The sequence below is a fragment of the Sturnus vulgaris genome, chromosome 1, assembly GCF_052056855.1.
Source record: "Sturnus vulgaris isolate bStuVul1 chromosome 1, bStuVul1.hap1, whole genome shotgun sequence".
Lineage (NCBI taxonomy): Eukaryota > Metazoa > Chordata > Aves > Passeriformes > Sturnidae > Sturnus > Sturnus vulgaris.
In genome coordinates, this window is record NC_142243.1 from 135,384,617 (window position 1) to 135,404,394 (window position 19,778).

General features: G+C 36.1%; 1 protein-coding gene across 9 annotated transcripts in view; it reads left to right on the top strand.

The window, feature by feature from the left end:
* Window positions 1-19,778, top strand: part of VPS13B (vacuolar protein sorting 13 homolog B) — a 426,148-nt gene that overhangs the window by 328,337 nt on the left and 78,033 nt on the right. For all 9 annotated transcript variants that reach the window (XM_014879767.2, XM_088154920.1, XM_014879771.2 and 6 more), the window contains 4 exons: window positions 2,230-2,637; window positions 14,474-14,673; window positions 17,804-18,011; window positions 18,353-18,537. In XM_014879767.2, the coding sequence (XP_014735253.2) occupies window positions 2,230-2,637; window positions 14,474-14,673; window positions 17,804-18,011; window positions 18,353-18,537 (1,001 nt within the window). The remainder of the gene's footprint in view (window positions 1-2,229; window positions 2,638-14,473; window positions 14,674-17,803; window positions 18,012-18,352; window positions 18,538-19,778) is intronic.

Sequence of the window (19,778 nt, forward strand, 5' to 3'; positions counted from 1 at the left end):
CATCTATTCTATTTTACTCCTTTATTACTGCATTACTAAGGGAGAAATTTAAATTGATAAGGCAGTTGTTTGTTTGGTATTTTAACATTTCAATTTAAATCACTCCATTTGAGTATTGTAAATTAATTAATGTCATAATGTCACATGGGTCTCTACTTTCTTCCTAACTCCTTTCTCTATTCAAAGGAAGGAGAGGTCCAGTGATGTCTGCATAAAAGGCAGGCAAATCTTGGGGTATTCCAAGTGCCAAGAGTATGGGGAGTTTTGCCAAAGTGTTAAGATATTTTTCTTCCCATGGTTTTGATTAAAATGTCAGTACATAAGGATTTTGAAAAATCTTCTGAGTTGATCTTGTGTGGTTTTGGATGCCTGAAAGTCTTCACAGAATCACTGAGGTTGGAAAAGACCTCTGAGATCATTGAGTCCAGCCTTTGATCAGCACTGTGTCAATCAGCCCCTGGCACTAAGTGCCATGTCCAGTTGCATCTTGAACACTTCTAGGGATGGTGACTCCATCACCTTCCTGGGCAGCCAATTCCAGTGTTTAACAACCCTTTCCAATCCTGTTTTCTTCTAATGCCCAGCTTCCTAGCTTTGGAACTTGCCTTCCTGCTAGGCTCACATATTAACTAGTGTTTTGCCCGTTCCTAGTTTAGTGTGGAAGACTTTCAGTGCAAGAGAAAGCATTTTCAGAAAACCAGTAATTAAAGCTCTAAGTTAAAAATCGCTTTTCAGTCTTAAATTTCAGTTAGCTGTAGCTTGTGGAGTATACAGACATTTTTCTAACATTGTTTTGGTTTTTTAATTCAGCTATGACAGATTTTACACAGCCATTATTAAATTTCTCTTATCTTTGTGGAAAATGTGCCAGATATTTTTGGGAGGAGAGGATCAGAAAAGTACTTTATCATGTGCCTTTGAGTCTCTGAAGTCAGTATAAATCTGTGCTTAAAAGCAGCTCTGAAACTCTGCCCCTACATCCCTTTACCATTGGTGTAAAAAATTACCTAAAGAATGGTAGAATTGAGCTCATTCGTTTGCATCAATGTTGAGTAAGATGTGATCTTGGAGACCTTGAAACTAGTTTTGATGAAATATTCATTTATCTGTGTAAAACCTTCAATAGATAGTATTTCCTGTATATATTTATAATGAAACTCGAAACTAAGTGGTGCTGTTTGAACATTTAATCTAGTTTAGATATATACACAGAATTTTAATCACTTTTGTTTCATGAGGTTGGGGCAGTGGCAGTCAAACAGCAAAGGGAAAAACGCTTTTCCCCCTAACCAGAATAGCTGTCTCATTACTAGTTAAAAACTGAATTTGAAATGAAAATTCCTAAAAACTAAGTTAAAAGCTGGATTTCTGTAAGGAATTGTTACGTACTGATACTGCAGAACAGAAATAAGTTTCAGCCTTCATAAAATCCTACTTCCTGTCTGTGAAATAATTCCTACATCTCAGCTACCAAGGTGTCACTATTAACAGTGTTGTTCATATTGTGATTCCTAAAACTTCTGTGAGTCTTTTAGTAGACTGAGAAACACCAAAATCCTTTTGGGTGAGGAGATTAAAAACATTTTAAAACTAAAAATAATGTTAAAAAACATTTAAAAGCAATACATTATTCCAATCTCCCTGGAAAATGAAGAAATCTAAACCTGCCTCAGTTTTTGTATTAGCTTTTTATTTCACATTTCATCCTGAAAATGCCTTGAAGACTGCTGCATATGAGCTATGTAGGAAACAACACAATACACATGTTATTCACTCATTAAAATGTGTTGAAAATGTTCGCTGTTGGCTTTGGAGTTTAGTCAAATAGTTCTTCTGGATATAAAACTCAAGAGAATGTGAAGTATATTTTTATTCTGACACAAAGGAACTAATATATCTACCCTCCTACACACTCAAATAAAGTGTGTGTCTTTCAGATAGCTGTGGTGATCCCTGGGAAGAAAAGAGAGAAAATCTACATTGTGCCGTGTTTCTTTCTGTAAAACTGTATATAGTGACAGCTGCTTATAGTATTTTTCATTATATTTTAATTCAGATTTATTGCTAAAAATATTGTTTCGTTATGTTTTAACATTGATTCAGTCCTTGTAATGAAACATGGTAGAAATATGATGGAAAGCTATTTCCATTCAATGCCTGATATTTGCACACAGCTTGAATAATTGCACTGTAGCTTATCACATTTCTTTCTCCTATTCTCCCCTACAGCTGATGTAAATGTGGACATATCAAAACCTTTAAAGGCAAACCTCAGTTTTGCCAGACTTGACCAAATAAACCAGTTCTTGAAGAAAATCATAACCACAAATGAAGATGTGCCCAGGACGGAGGCTGCTTCATCAGCTGGCATTATTCCAGATGAGGATGTCACTTCGATATCCAGACACCCCAGTACAAAGGACTTTCTACCTGCAGTGCACACTAACACTGTGCAAAAGGCTTCAATGCAAGAAAACCTGTGGCAAGCCCTTTCCTGCTTCCAGAAAATTTCTATTCACACCGTTCAGCTGGTTGTTTTGATGGAAACCATCCCACACCCCAGTAAACCTTGTTTGTTAGTCTCTTTCTCAAACCTCAGTGGGAGCCTGAATATTAAAAGTGGACATAAAAGTGCAGGTAAGAGGGTTTTTTTAAAGTTGGAAGAGCTGCTGGTTTGTGTAAGGGGTGTTCTAGTGACCATTTCGAAGTGTGGGGCATTGCAGGGAGCTGCTCCAGCCAACATCATAAATCCACAGCAGAAAATAGCAAATCCCTGATAGACTCTATTACCTGAGTTTTCCTTGCTGCATGGGAGCACCCAAGAATGATTAATTCTGTAGTTATTATCCCCTAGCTTGTAATTACTAATTTATTGGTGGAATTCTGGCTGAAATTGTGGTTATGAGAACCTCTCCTCTGGTATTCTGATAATTTAACACATAATTCAAAGGGCAAAATTTTGACAGTTTTCACTCTGTAACTAGATTTTCTTGTTAGGACCTTTGTTTCTGTCTTAAAAAAATATAAAAATAATTGTTCGGAGCCCTGACAGGTGCTAGTATGTAAATATTGGGTCATGCTGTTATTCTCCTCCAGATTTATGAACTTTTCAATTTTTACATGTTTCTTCTGCACACCTGAGAGTCACACTGGGAAAACAGGCACTCTGGCCTCATTACTGAAGCACTGCAAGGAAACTTTACACCTCGGGTACGATTAACCAGATACCGGAGACTCATTTAAAATGGAGATATTTTGAGTGTCATTGTAAATTGTTTTATTAGTATTTCAATAAAATTAATAAGATGGTATATTTCCATGGTGTGGAGATGAGCCAGATGTAGGTAGTTGGAAGAGTAGCTTGTGAGGTAAAACAGTCTCTAGCTGAGAGGAACAAGTTGTTGGCCAGTTGAGGTCATGATTTATTTCTTTTTAATCAGAAATATTTTTTCTCAGGCCAGAAAGTTTCACTTCTTCTTTATTGTTTTAAAAGTTAAAAATGAAAAATTTAAGGTTCATAGGACATGAAAACCCGTGAACGTGCCAAGGCCTGAAACTTTTGATTTATCCATTAATAAACAGCAGTGCAGGCAGGAAGAGTGCCTGTGTTCCCACGCTTTTCCATTCGGATCACAAGTCTAGCATAGAAGGCACTGCAACTGAGTAAAAGCCTTTAGAATGTACTTTAAATAGTTTTAGTTTTGTTTCTGTGTAATAATCCTCTTCCCTTCCATCAGTTCCCCTCTATCATTTATGCATTATCTGTCCCATGGTACATAATGGTGTCCACATCATGCTCCATACATCAAAGCTGGGCTGCTCTGTCTGTTCTATAAAGCAATTTGGCAAAGTCACACTGTATTTCACTTACCCTGGAGGTTTTCATCCTCCCAGAAGGAGGACGTACCTTGCCTTGCACGCTAAGCCTCAGAAACATTTTCAGCTATGAAGTTCTGTTTCTTAATTCTTCTGGCAGTCTGAGGAAATCAATCTTTATTTTACTCATTATAAGCCATACATGAATCTTCAGTATGGTCATAGTCTGGCAGACATTGTGAAATGGAGCAATACTGATGTCCAATCTAATGAAAATGGACATTAGTTATTCTATATAAAGAACTTCCATAACCAGATAATTAATAGACATCAATAGATGCTTTTCATGTTTTTTTCTGGTTAAAAATGCTTTATCTCTGCTTTATAAAAAGAAGGTTTTGCATACTGTTGTGATGGTGCAATAAATTAAGTTTTAATTAGAGCAAAAGACACACTTCCACAAAGCTGATTGAAATTGTCAAAAAATCTTTTAAGAAAATGCTTGGATTTTTATTTTTTTTTACAATTGTTAATCTGAATTTAAAGTGCTGGTAGAAACCAAAGTGGAAATTACAACTTTAGGAGAGAAGATACAATACTCAGTGCGGGGGAAATGGTATTATAATCTTATGCTAAAAATCCTTTAGCATACCATGGTTGCTAACTAGATTTGTTTTATTATTACAAAGAAATTATGCAAACTAACTCGATTTTTAAAAGTTTGTAGCTGCGTCTTGAGAGGAAGGAGCATTTAAATATCTCAGTTCTTCACTACTGTTCTTTTTATATAAAGTTTTATAGATACACCTTTTGAGCTGAACAGGGTTAATGTCAGAGGTTTTTTCATAGAATGAAACTAATATGTGAATACTTCACTGTGTCTTTGATTTTACAGTCGAATAACTATTGTGACCATCTGCAGCAGCTGCATTTTACGAATTATTTGCTGAACCAAGCTAAGCGCAATGACAAAAGTAGTCATCTCAGATGTACTGTTAAAACAGAGAAAGAAAAAGGAGCATTGCTTGCCTTTTGTACAGTATGGCCATCTGCTGTACAGATGTTATTATATAGAATGACTTCAGATACAATAATTGTAGAAAATTTTCATTAAAACCTCAACAATTTGCACTTGTTTACTTGAATCTGCATAACTCCCCAGTGAGACAACACAATACGCTTGGGGTTTCTTTGGTTCTCACTAGCTTACTCTTTGATCCTTTTTGATGTGCTGACTTTAATAAACATAGTTAAAAACACTGTTCAAAAACATCATGGAAAAAACTACAAAGGAACAATTATAGCAGTAGAAACTACTCTAATCCCTTACTTACACAAGCTATTTTTAGTGAAATATGGTTTTTTACACGTTTTATGTGGCAGTGTTTTATAAACAGTGTAAACGACCCCTTTTCCAGATGAGTTTTAATGCAGGAGATGAAGTTGTTTTGTACGGAATCATAATTGCTAGGAATTATTGAGCAGAAAAAACCTCGCAAGAATATATATTGTCTGCATTTTTCCTCCCTTATAGGGTGAAAATAAGAGTGCATGACCTTGTGTATTGCTTTCATTTCTTTTCAGCTGAAATTAAGAAGAAAGTTTGGTATCCAATTTTTTTTTCATTATCAGTTTTCCCTCTAGAGTTTACTGGTTTAATCATGGAAACTAAAGGCATTCTGGTTTCGTTTTTCTTCTGAATTTCTTACAAAACTAAAAAGTTTTAGCTTCTGAAAAACAGAGGGGCTAATTAGTTGAATGATTTCACTTCTAACAAAATAAATTTTAAGTGTTGAACACTCATATTGCAGTTGGATCAAACTAAAACACCTCTATTTCTATATATCCTGCTGCGCTGTTGTACAACTCCAAACCTTTAGTGTGTCAAGGGACTTCATTTTTTGGACATTTTTCAGGTTTTAGTGCAACAGTTACTTATAACAACATGGTTACTATTTCTGTTAGAATACTTATGTTCCCCTCTGTAGTCATGGTTAAATACTCAGTATTTTGGTTTTAGTAAAGTAATACTCTTGTAGGCTGTGTTGCAGTGTATTGGCACAAAAAGAAAAAATAATAAAACAAAACAAAATTCCTTTTAAAAAAACATATTAATTTTACTTTAAAATAGGTTACCAGTTTTCCTGATGCCCTTAAGAGTAGGGCTTTGTCAATAAAATTATTATCTCTAGTCATTTTATATTTTGTGGCTTGGAGTTACAAGTTAAAACTTGTACCCATTTTTAAAATACCAAACACTTAACTTAGCAGCTTATTTGTACTGTTGATGAAAACTCCAACTCCAAGAAGCGTTGTTAAACCTGGTTCAGTGATTTTTGTCCTCTGAAGCACGTGGCATCTTCCACGAAAGCTTAGAGCTCTAGTCCCATGTACCCAGTCAGATCTGAGATGGTTGGTACAGTGCTTGAGGTGTGTGACTCACACCTTAACAGTCACAGGGCATTAAAATTGAAATAAGTTTTAGCAAGAAATACTAGAAAATAGAATGCAATTCTAAACTTATGGCTTTCAGTCAGTTTAGGTTTGTAGTTGAAATTAGCACTACCTACCTGCCAAAGGAGCAGATAAATTAAGAGAAGTTGAGGACCATTCTTTCCCCAAAGTGAAAGACAGCAAGAAGCCTGTAGCCTCTCAGTGGAGCTTTATTTTACTCTAGCTGGACACGGGAGGGAAGTCGTGCTGCTCAGTGCCTGAACTGAGAGAGTTACGGACATAAAATATTCCAAAGATCATACACACAATTCCCCAGCCCTTTGTCCCATATGTAGAGATGATTACTTTAGCATATAAATAAGGGGGGGAAAAATAAACACTAGTTGAGCTTATGATCATTGCAAGTATTTTTACTAAACCTGAGAATAATTACATACTTGAGATACTTTACAGAATTTTTAGAAATGAAGTACAGATATGAATTGGTATAGCACAAAGACCAAACTTCATTTTGGAGTTAACTAACTCCCTCGAGAAGACTCTGCTAAGGCGTTGTCATAGCCTTTGGATGCTGCAGATATACAAGTTAGCCCATGGGGAAATAAAACTTTAAATTAGATATGACTACCTAAAATAATATGCAGCAGTAACAAGCCATTTACAACACCCAGAAGGCGTTTGTTACTTTTAGAAAGAAATATAAACTCTTTCCAACACTTGAACAATAGGAAATTAATTCTCTGTCAGTAAAAGCCAGAGGACAAACTAAATATTTAAATGGCCACTGAGGAACTGAGGTGGAAGTGCAGCTTGTAGACAGCTATACAAATCACTAACAAACCTTAATGAATATTGGGTGTGGGCATCAGGGTCCTGTCAGATTTGACACTGTGTCCCAAGTAGCTTAAACCCAACACTCAAGTAAAGGTGGAGACCTCATCAGGTCTCCAACATCTGGGATTTTATTTGTCATTTTGGCATATCCTGCAAGCGCAAAAGAAAGAGTAAAAGGGGATTATCCTGACAATGAAATGAGTTACTGAATCTTGTGATAATGAAAAGCAGAAGAATTCTAATTCCTTTCTATAGTCCCTGAGGTGGAGGTGCGTTTATAGTTCTGCAGGAGTATAATGTAGGAGGGAAGAACAGATGGCCTAAAATCCATGAAACAAGACACCATCTAATCCCAGGACTGAGTGCCACTATTAATCCTGGTCAGATTCCCTACTGATACTTTGTAATAGGCTTCAGAATTGCTACTGATGAACTAGCGCCTTAACTTCAGAGAGTGGAAAAAAAAGAATAAAAAGTTCCTGGTAGGTTGTTTATTCAAGACAGTGTGCACTAATTTTGTAGAATTGCATTTGCTGTCTGAGTAACTCAGCTTGAAAAGTATTTCAGATGAAATTTAATTCAGAACAAATATGGTTGCGTTTTTAATCTCTTTAGTTTTTATTGTGAAATTAATTACATGTTTTTTGAGACTGGAATTTCTTTTGGTAGTGGGATCCCAGTGCTGTATGTGGCAGTAGTAGGTGATACAGTATTTACATGGAAGTCAATTTGATAAACTGTATAAATTCATGAGAAAATAGATGTAACAGTGAAAGCTGGATGTTTTCTTCTTACATTTTATGTTTTCTGTGATGTTATTCCAGTTCCGTCTTCACTTTTCAGTGTGAGATATAGGACACAGAGAGTATTTCCATTCTTAGGGACCAGTTCCTTAAGCTGTTTCAATTATTGATATTCTGACATGTTTCTTCTTTTTCCATGTCAAGAATATTTTTATGGAATGGAATCACCAGCTTGCTGCCCAGACAAAAGGTGCAGTTTCATAGGAGATTCAGGTTATCGTAGCCACATATTTGCACACGCTGCCTTGTGCTAGCTCAGTTACTCAGGTAGCTGATCTTTGGGTTGAGTCAGGGCACTCATTTCTCTGAAAACTAACCCAATATAAAAGAAGAGTTTGCAGCAAGATTGACTCCTTTAGCTGACTCACTGGACAGGTACACTTTAATGACCATGGTGGCACAAATGAGAATACAGAGAAGTATACAAAGGAGGAAGGATTGAAGGGAGAAGACTGGAATAAGCCTAGACCTGGACTGTCCTTGATCCTCAGGAGCACATCCCAAGAGTGCAGGGAAACCTGTTTGGTTTGTGTGGCCTGAGTGGATCTGTCGAGCCTTGGACTTCCACAAGCATAATTGACTGGGTTATAGAGGCCCTTATAGAGCTCAGCTGCTGCCAGGCACTATCTTCAGGATGGTTTATTTGTAAAGATAAGTTACCCTCTAGTTCATGGACAATTTAGTTTACTAAAGCAGTTAAAATTCACTAAATCAAGTGTAGAGCCAGAGGAGCAAGACATCAAAGCTGTAACTCTAAATCAACTTTGTGGTGATTATATTGGGATACATTTTGAGTGGCATCCACTCTTTTGTAGTGCTTCATTTGCTGGGCAACCATTCAGTGTCTGATTTTTCAGTTGTGCTAAGTATCTACAACTTTAAAGATCGGTGGCATTTGTAGGTACCATCTATCTCCTGAAAATAAGCCAAAGTTTTCAACCAGCCACCTAAAATTAAGATGTGAAAATGCATACATATTTTTCTAAAGAGCATCCCCATGTCCATCTCTAGAGCTGGAGTAAGAATGTTTAGCTGCTTTTCTCAAACCTGATGGTATCTAAAAATAAAATGTTTATGGTAAAAGAACCAAGTACTACTCATATCAATATAGCACGCGCTTTTGAAAGCTGGACTCACAGATGTAAAATGAACACTATTTTTGTTGGTTTGTATTATGCATTTTTCTTCCCTAACTGGAACAACATAACGCAATATAGAGCTTTACAAATATATTCTAAATTTTTGTACTCCAAAGACAGCCTTGACCAATATTAATATGCCCTCTGTGATCAGGCATCACAAAATCCAAAACTACCAAATCACCAAGTGAATTGAGATTTTCAGTTATTTAGTATGCAATAGTGTAATGAACATGATGTACCTGCCCAGTTATTCTTTAAGGGAGATGAGCTCATTTCAAATAGATAACCATCTTTGACTTCTCTTCTGATTCATCACTGACCTGAACTCCATTTGAACCTTGTTAGACACAAAACAAGCAGGATTCCTGGCCTGAGCTATAAAATATAATTAAGCCCTTTTGAAATGATGTGTAAAAGAACATAGCTTTACCCCTACTATAACTACTACCACCACCACAACCAATAAAGTTAAATCAACCACTGCCTGTAATGGATTAAAATAATAAATGTTCCTGGATTTTAGTGTTTGAAGTACTTGAAGAAAACAGGCTCCCAGCAGCCAGTACTGCTGAATGCATGGGGACATTTATTAGTGATGAATTCAAGGGTTTTGCCTGTTTAAGATCATTACTTTCTGTTTACCGTGTGTTACACATCTCATGTTTTTACAGAGCCCATATGTGTCCCAATGTAATGCTGAAAAACTCTCACTAAAGAATAGCTAATTGGTAACATGTAAGCATTGTTCTCGTGGGGAGAATGAACCATCATAAGATTCAGCTCCATACTAATGAGAAATCCAGTGCGGTCAGTGGATTGTTAACTAAAGCTCTCCTGGAAAATTGTTCTTAAAATGGTTCTTTACTATGCCTCACCATTTGTTTGCTACTGCTGTTTCCAGACTTGAGTAAATTGGCTGGCTCTTAAATTAACTGCAGTATTTCCCCTGTAATTATTTTTACAGCTTTGTTACCCTTTCTTCTCAGAAGATGGTTTGTCAAGGATACTTGTCAACAGAGCATTGTAAATTGTAGTATAACTACTCAGTATGTGATGTAGCTACAGTTTCCTTAAGAGGAAAGAATTGTCTAGATAGTTGTACCAATATATTAAATATAACAGCATATTTACACTTTAATAGCTGTTTTAATGTCACTGACAATCTGAAAATAGCTACTGACGTTACAAATGTGAAGAGTGAATATTCAGAACCAAATACCACAGATTATTACTTTATTAGAAAGTAGTAAGGAAAACCACTTGCCAATTGATCTTCAGCAGCAAGATTGTATCTCTGCCACCCAGGCATGGAGGACCCATGGGAGAGCCTGGATTTCTTCCTTCAGGGGGTACCATGATCCCTTGGGTGGGAATACATTTGACAGGCTGCTGCTGGCAGTGAGACCACATCACTCAAATGCCTCTGACCCAGCATGGCTGGATCTGTGCTCTGGGACACACTCTTGCTTCTGAACTACCCCAAACTCAGAAAAGCAGTTTTCTTCATAGGGCTATTGTTTGTAGCAAAGCTACTGGCTTTTCAAAAGAGAACTAAGTGCCAGTTCAGTGCCATTTGCTACCTTTGTTAAAATACATGTGTTTTCATTTTTCTTAATTCTGTTGTCCCCTATTTGAAGTTTGCCAATTAAAATCATGTTCTGTGTTGCATTAGGTGGCAGTGCAGTGAACCAAACATTTGCAGCTAAGGAAGAGCAAATGCTCTTAACAGGGAATAATAGAAGGGAAAAAGCTCCTTCTATATTTCTACTCATTTCATTTGGAGTTGATTCAAGTATCAGCACTGAAATGTTTTTGAAAACAGAAAGTCCATAGTTTATGTCAAAACTTTGTCTTTCCCTTTGTTAACTAGGAAAAACAAACAGAGCTCTTTCTTAATACCAGTGTTGCTCAAACCCTAAATTACCATTACTCCAAGACAAAGATTGTTTTTATATATTTGCTGCATCTATTAAAATAGGCCAGCTCTTTCTTTTTCTATTCACACAAATGGATTTATGCACACACAGTAGTTTAGCAAGGGTGAAGCCTCCTATTATTGACAAATGCTAATGCAACTCTACTATAATTATATATGAACCCTAATCTAACTATGTGTAAAACTGTATTAGGGTACTCAAATTCTATGATATATCTTTGTAAATCTTAGCATAAATCAAGTATGCACTGACTAAAAAAAAGTTAGAATATCAAATTAAATGTCTTTTGGTAAATTTTTTTAACTGCTCTGTTGTAATTATCTCCACCTTTAATTTTGGAGCAAGGTAATTTCTTGAACATGACAAACTAGCTATTTTTAAACCCTCCAGCGTTATATCCAACCATATAAAAATACCTGGATATTCCTTTTGAGCATATGTCATCATAAAGGTAATCCTTCCAATAGCACACAGAAGCCTGGTCTGAGGTCTCTTTTGCTCTGTTAGTGTATAGATGCATTTTGTGCTTCTATTGTGTTTCTGGCTGGAGTCTGACAGGGGAGGGCTGGCAGCATTTTTTAAACACTGTCCAAAGCAAGTGCTTCATATTTATTAGTCTCTTGGAGGAGTATTTTAAAAGTCATGAAACTATTTGTTCCTAAAAGTAAATTATTGCACGTACTGAAAAGTGCATTGGTGTTCATGAGCCATAATCCAAACAGCACAAGTTAACTTCTACATGTCACAGCAATCATTTATGAAGATATATTGCTTCTTTGTGCTGCCATCTCAAGTTCACTTCAAATGGAGACCTTGATTTAATCTATTTAAACTGAAGGTAGACTTCTACAATGGAGGTTTATGAGACATGCATTGAAGGACTGACGGAAAATAGCGTGTGGGAAGGCAAAAACAAGGGAAAATTATTTCACGACTTTACTTTTCTGAGGTGATTGCTTTAGTCATGGGAAAGCACTTCACTGACTGAATGTATACTTTCAGGATTTCCATAGATATAGTACCTTATTGAAACTTCTCTCAGACACAGAGATCTCTTTACTTACTATTGCTTTTTAAGGTTTGTGCATACTTGTTCTTCATTTGTTTTCTTTAAGCTTCCTCAAAACATCACTTCATGCAAGTTTGTCTAAATGCTCTCTGTGTTGCATTTTTTTTTTACAATGAACAGTGGTTTTTTTATACTGAATCACTTCATCCCTGAAAGAACACGTAGATTCAACTCCTAGAAGGGACAAGGACCCTAGAAGGGTGTGATTCTTGTCTACACAAGAGCAATCTGGGTCACACCAAGAAAAATTAAAATCTCTGAGTTCCTGAGCTTTTCCTGGTATTTGTAGGACACAATCCATGCATGTGTCTCGTAATATTTCATGTACTGAAAACTAACCAACACTTCCTTATTCTTAATTGTTTCTTCATTTCTTATTGTTTGCTTAGCATTTGAGAAAGGCACTGCTGATTTTGAACCAGCAGTATTATGTGCTGAATGCTCAGTTCTGCTTCTAAGCTGTTGGATATTGTGTTTTCTTTGTACTTTGTGGAGCTGAGATGACAACACAAAGAAACTGGAAAACATAATCCTTCCAAGTGTAATCCCAGTGAAAGAAAACATAAATAAAACCACTTGTATTCTGGCATTCCTTTCCCCCTTTTGTTATTTCTGCAACTTGGCACATATTCCAATAAAATTATAGGAAGAACATTTCTCTATATTGAAGAATTGTGCAAGTTACCAAGAATTTCTTCTCTTTAAAATCAAAAGTCCATATAGAATATGAAAAAATGAACTTCCAAATATTATAGTGCCTCTTAAAATAACTAACCATAGCAGGATGTTAGTGTGTGTTGATGCTAGTTTTCTTGATTATCACTGAAATTCAGTGTCAAAAACCACCGTGAACAGATCTGTCCCATAAGCCTATTGCTCATGAGAGCAGATGCAGTATTTCAGAAGCCAGCCTAAATAAAAAACCCGAAGCTAGAACTCCTTTCCCAGTCGGTAACAGCAGTCCTGTTGATTGGCATGGGATGATGGTTTGTCTGAGCCCTTGGTCATTTTTACTAAACTCCAGCTGCTCAAGGGAGAGATGGTTTAGGTTTGTGGATCCTACTCAGGTTGGACACAATTCAATGCTATTATTACTGTGGGCATTGTTGGACCACCTTCCTAGTGTTTGCTGGTTTAAAAAAATAAAAAAAATCTGTGTATTTCCTTCCATTACAAAAAATAGTGCTTAGTGTTATGAAACTGTGAGGCCGAGGATGCAGACAGACTTCTTCCTTAGATACTGGGAGAGGTTCATAGGAGAAGTTTTACTGCCTGGATTCAAAACAGTGAGTTGTGTTTTGGGGGGCTTTTTCTACTAGCAAGGTTATTAAAATATAAAATGAAACTGTATCTTGAAACACCTGTGTGTAAGTCTTAGGTGGTTTTTTTTTAATCTTTTGCCTTTTGTAAATGTCTTGTTTCCTTAGAAAAATAAGCTGTGTGCATTATAAAGTAGGGTGACATTTAACATTCGGGGTGTTGAGTCCAAGTATTAGCACCAAAGGAGATAAAAGTTAAGCCAACCTCATATGTAGTATTTTCCATGTAAATATACAAAAGAAATAGAGATATTAGGCATGGTTTATTTTATTAAACAGTAATTTGCAGTAAGTTAAGTTCACAAGAGCTGGGATATTTCTAGATGATGTTTCTATCCTCAAAATGTTTGTGTCTTTAATGAGAGTATGTAAGTTCTGTCATAAATCTAATCTGCCATTATCATTTTTAGGTTTCATGACGCTATGTAGAGTTCAAAAGGTTATGATATGAAAACTTTAAACTCTTTTCTGAGGAAATGTGCATTATATATTTTGAGATAAGCATTTGTTTTGAATTACTTGAATTCAAACATTACCCTTCTGCTAAGTTCTCCCTAAGTCTAGGAAGGTTCTATGTTATAGTAATTAACTGGACGAAAGCAGAGAGAACTGTTCAAAATCACTATTTCCTATCAATTTGAAATATAATCAAGTGAAGCAGCTGTTCTTGTTCTTAATAGACTTTTTGGAAAAAAATTTCATAGTTTAATGAAAAATGTCTCTTCTCATAAACCTTAAAATAGTCATAATGCAAGAAGTCATGTTTTGGCAAATGGTTCTTTGTAAGGAATGTGGATGAGACATACCTGCTCTGTAACTGCAACATGGTATAAGATAGTGTGGGAAGAGCAAGCTAAATAAAAAAATAGGAAATTTTTTACGAATTACAGATCTTTTTGCCCAGCTGTGATGCCCTTGCTTGGAGAGGACAGTGATTATCCACAGCAGTATTTCCATGAAAGTCAGTGGGACTACTTGTTTGAGTAATGGCTTGCAGGCAGGGATCCCCAGGCTCATGGTAAAGTGAACTCAGGAAATAAGCACAAAATTGTTGGGAGAATAACTGCCAGTGGGATTAAATTTCTCTCTCTCCTTTTAGGAATCCATGGATCATCTTTAGTCCTTGACATAAAAGATTTCTTACTTAAAACAAGTCTCAAAGAAAGAGCCAAATCTTTGATAGGCCCTTTTTGCTGCTCTGTTAATGTGGAAGCCAAGTGGTGTAAGCACAGTGGTGATCCTGGCCCGGAGCAATCTGTTCCAAAAATCTACATTGATTTGAGAGGAGGACTGCTGCAGGTCTGTATAAGATGCTTATGGTTGTGCTGTTGAGCTGAACTGGCTTTGGATGATTGAGTTTTCATAAATAAATGGCATGAAAGCCTTTGCATCCTACAGCAGGCTGCTAGGTCGGGGCTTTTTGTATGTTTGATTTGGGTGGTTTTTATTTTACCTTATAAAATAAGTATCTAATCTTTCATGTAAACTGTTGATTGAAAAATTGTGTATAGTGTTTTGGGTTTGATTTATTTTTTTAAAATACTGCATGAGCCCTGTATTTTAGCTGTATGTGTGTGTTCCTTAAAACTACTGGATCAAATTACTAACACTTACTATCTAGGGTCCTGTTCTGATGGGTGTGTGTTTGTCTGTCCATGATCTATGTGTCTGTAATGCCTAGGGGTAGCCTTAAGAAGTACATAGCCTTTCTTTTTAAACTTACACGAATTTCTCATGGGAGTAATTGCAAACTGTTGTTTGTAGCAATTAATAATCAGTTTTCCGTGCTATCCTCTCCGTTTTGGAAGTGCCCACAACTTGAAATCAGTCCAGGAAACATGGGAGTTCTTGAAATGAAAAATAGATTCTGTGGAGCTTAAACAAGTGGGCTTTAAGATATATCTTGTTTTAATTATTTTTATTATAGTAACTATACACACCAAATGTTTTAAAATAAATACATAAATCGAGTATATAAAACATGGAAAGGAAATTTTGACATTTAATTGTGTCATTACGTTTTTTCCCAGAATTGGCATTAGAAGGTCTTAGGAAAACAGCGCTGGAAATAGGGTTAATCAGATAATCCAAATTTAGAAAAAAATATATCTTGATGAATAAATAAAGTCAGTTGGTTTCTTTGCTGCTTTTTTTATTTGTTTTTCACAGGTACTTGGCTGACTACCTCTATATAAATGCTTATTTTCAAAAAAAAATCCATAAATCTCAGACAGCCATTTATTATTAGTATATAATTAGGGAAAATTAGCTTTTGCAGAAGATAATTAAGTGTTTGGTCTGGCAGAATAGATTTGAGAATGCTGACAAAATCATTAGCAGTTCTGTTTCAAATTAATTTATTTATGACTAATGATTTTACCAGCTCTAAACATGACCTCATCTATCACTGCTAATTTGTATTGTAGCAGAACCCTGAGAGCTTATGTGAAATCAGTGCCTCGTCTCTGAATATTGTAGTAGGAGTTCCATGCCCTGGAGTCCCCAGCTGCATACAAATGAAATGAATAAAAGTGTGAAGGAGAAAAATGTTCATCCCTCCCCTATCAGTGGGGAACTGGGGCCTCTGAGATTGGTTTAGGGTGGCAGAGAGCTCCTTGGAGGTGGTGCTAGAGCAGATGTAGTGTTGGAACCCTGGAAATAGGGAGTTTTGAACTTTCTGTGCTGTCAGGCACTGACCCCTAAAAGAGCACTCTTTTCACCTGAGGCCTTGGAGAGGGCTTCCAAAATTAAATGATAGAACTAGAATCACTGGTGTGTAGTTCGAATAGAAGTGTGTGATTTCACGTGGTGAAGGGTTTGGAATTTGGGGTTTTCGAGCATAGTAATAGGTGTAAGGCAAGATGGAGGTTTTAGGGTGGAATTTTCTTTCTTTCTTCATCATCTTCATGGATTTACGTGGCATTTTTTAATTGGATAGAAAATGCCACACTGCAGATCACGAGTATCTGGTTGTTGGGTCGAAAGTAAAAATAATTTAGGTGTTAGTTCTTAGTTGGACAATTAAGCCTTAAAAGACCTTGTAACGAGAGAGCTGCATCACCATTTCTTTATTTTTAGCTTGTTATCTAGAAGTGCTGTAGCACTCACTGTAACATAGATAAGAATTAATAAACAGCTGAGTCTGAACGCAAAATTCCATCTCTTGTGCTTTTAATCCTGACTCTGATTGAAGAGAAAAAGAAGATAAAAAGCAATAGTGTAGGACCTTGAGACCAGAAGTACTCCAGAAACCATCATGGAGATGCACTAAATTTGGGATATGACCTGCCTAGCCTGGGAGTATTTAGCTCAGGACTGTCTGTGACTGTGTTTCAAGAGTGTCTTGGTTTATTCAGTGGGCTTACTTGTAGATGCAGGGCAGGAAAAAAATCTGCCTTCTTGGCAGCTATACTACACTCCCTTTAGGCATATTTTGATTATTTTTTTCACATTTGAAAATTGGTATTTCCCCATTGAAAAACTGCACTACTCTTTATGTGCATACCTGACTTGTTTACTTTATTCACACCCTTTCCATGGATTTTTCAGTTACTGTCTGGAAATTCTGATTCCATCCTACACTGGTTCCAAGTCTAATTTCTGTATCCATTACTAGTTGCCTCCTTGTCTTCCATGTTGCTTCAAGGGCTGCTTCTGCACATGATGTCTAAAGGACTTGTCCCTATTAATACAATTCTCTCCAACAGGAGCTTAATTTGAAAAAAACAGTAATGCTTGTCAAAGCTGGGAGAAAGGAATGCCTTCTTGCCTTTTCTTTTGCTGCAAAGTGTGTGAATCTTCTGCACTTTGCATGCCCAATTTTATTAGATATTTTTCTCTATTTCTTTTTTAAACTTCAGAAAACTTTGACCTTTTTAACCTCACTTGGAAGACTTAGGGAATACCCAATTCATATGTTTTTTGTACTTAAGATGATCTTTCATAAGTCTTCTGTGCCACATTCTTTGCTTTGTCACTTAGTTCTAAATGTATTCCAGACTTCCAGTTTTGAGCAACAAGCTCTTTGGAGAGTTTAAACTTTGTATCTTTAAAGGGTTTTTGTCATGTCATGAACTGAGAAACCTGTGACCAGTTCTAGCATTACATACTATTCTTGAATATAACTTTTTAGATCTGTGGTCTTCCAGGCAGCATCACTTTGAATGTTACATGGTAGGAATTAATGTTTTCCTTCAGATAATGAAAAGAACAAATTTGACAAATGGTTTTGTAAAGATATTTTGTTGCTTCTGTTCTTTATTTTAACATTAAGAGTGCTTGCAAGCAATTAAGGTGTAAGTAGAGCAGACTCAAAGCTGTATGAAGTTCCTGTTGTTTTGGGGAGGTGTTTTTCCCTTCAAAAATGGCTGAATATTTGTATGTAATTTTTAAATCTTTTCTCTCTCTCTTTTTTTTTTCTCTTTTAAAGGTTTTCTGGGGTCAAGAGCATTTGAACTGTTTAGTTCTTCTCCAGGAGCTTCTGTCGCAGTACCTTACAAAAAAGGGCAGTGTAGAGACATTGATACCTGAACGTACATACCCCACTTGTTTTTCTACAGAAAGGAATCAGGCCTCAAAAACTGAACATACCTCAGATGATCTGAGAACAGGCCTGTTCCAGTATATACAAGATGCAGGTAAGAAGGATATAATCTTAGCTCTCTTTCTTTCTTTTTTCTGGATTATAAAGTAAAAACAGTAGTAACCTATTAGACATCACATGCCTCTTAGAATGAACAACTTTATATTTTTTGGAAAAGCAGTTGAAAAGACATCTGCTAGAATTAAAAAAAAAAACTTTAAAAGACTTTTATTTCTTTCCATTAAGCTGTAATGTTTTAAAAGTCAGGGAAATTTCTTTTTTATTTTCTCTCCTTTTGATCCCAAGGGATTTCTTTTTAATCACTTTGGTTTCATAAACCAGCATGTTTCTTTCTAGAAATTGTGTATCAGATTATAGCTTTCTTTCATTTGACAGAAGCACAAAAGCTGCCCAGTGCCTATGAAGTTGTGTTTTACAATGAAACTGAGGATAGTCCAGGAATGATGCTATGGAGATACCCAGAACCCAGAGTGCTCACTCTTGTAAGAATTAACCCTGTTCCTTTTAATACCACTGAAGATCCAGATATTAGCACTGCTGACCTTGGAGATGTTCTTCAGGTGGGTAATGAGTTTTCTACTTTCAGTAACAAATGAAAATGTTACTGCTGTAAAGTGAAAGTTTTCAAACTCAGATTTATTAAAAACAAGCACAAAACAAATGTCGGGAGCTCTATAAAACCACTATGGGGTACACTGCACAGCTTGAGCATATCATTAGTTTCAATACTACTTGTATAAACCTTTTACCCACTTACCTCTAAAGTTTTTATGTTGCATAATAAGCTATAGCCTTAGCTTATAGCTATAGCCAAGTTTATCAGTTTGTGTTTGTGAGCATACAGTTTTTATTCATTCTTTTTATGGTTTCATCCATCAGTCTTTGCTTAAAGACTTCATTTGGTTTGAAACTGAAACATGCAAGGAAAGACCTGGTCTAAAACTTCCAAGATCTAGTGGAGTCATTGAAGTAAAATCTCCAATCTGGCTGTACTCTCCTGTTTCTGTGATGGCAGATGGCTGCAGTGCTTCCAGTAAGATCCACAGGGTAGAGGGAAAGGGTCTGTTTTCTCTCTTTTCTCTCATTTTACCTTGAGAGGGTTGAAGTGGACAGTGCAGTTTGACTGTGTGAGATCATGGAACTTCTCTTTGAAGGAAGGCTGAGTGCTGCAGTCTCTGTGCCCTAAAAACAGACCATACCTCAAAATTACACTGATCCTTAATGTGCTGGAATTTCTGCTTTCTAATGTATGCAGTCGGGTCATTACATTTTTTCCTGTCTAGTGTAATTCTTTCTAAATTCACATATTCCTTGCATACATATTTTGATTTTAGCTCAGTTTTAATTCTGGTAATCTCCATTTCCTTTTTGTATTACAAATTGAACCTGTCATTATTTTCTTAAATTTCAGTCTGGTTGTTAATCAGAATAGTGTTGTGAGTCAAGGAAAATAAATATTTCCCAGTTCTTCCTATTTGTTCAAAACCGTTGAATTTTATTTCATTATTGCTGTGTTGTTAAAAATTGCTTTTAAAATTGAATTATTCACCAATATGCTTTGAGTTAGGAATAAGTAGGATAATCTTCCTCAGATAAATGGTATAATGTTATTACCGTGCACGTACTGTTGGTGAGATCATGGAAGTGTCCTGCCAATTTCTTTGCCCTCTAGACAGCCAAATGTCAGCTCCTTTCAGTTATATTAAAATTAAATAGAAAAAAATCAGCTCCATTTGGCATGAGGTTTGAATCAAAGATCAAAATTGTGTTATTGTAGGCTGTCTTGATGACCCTATTAGGT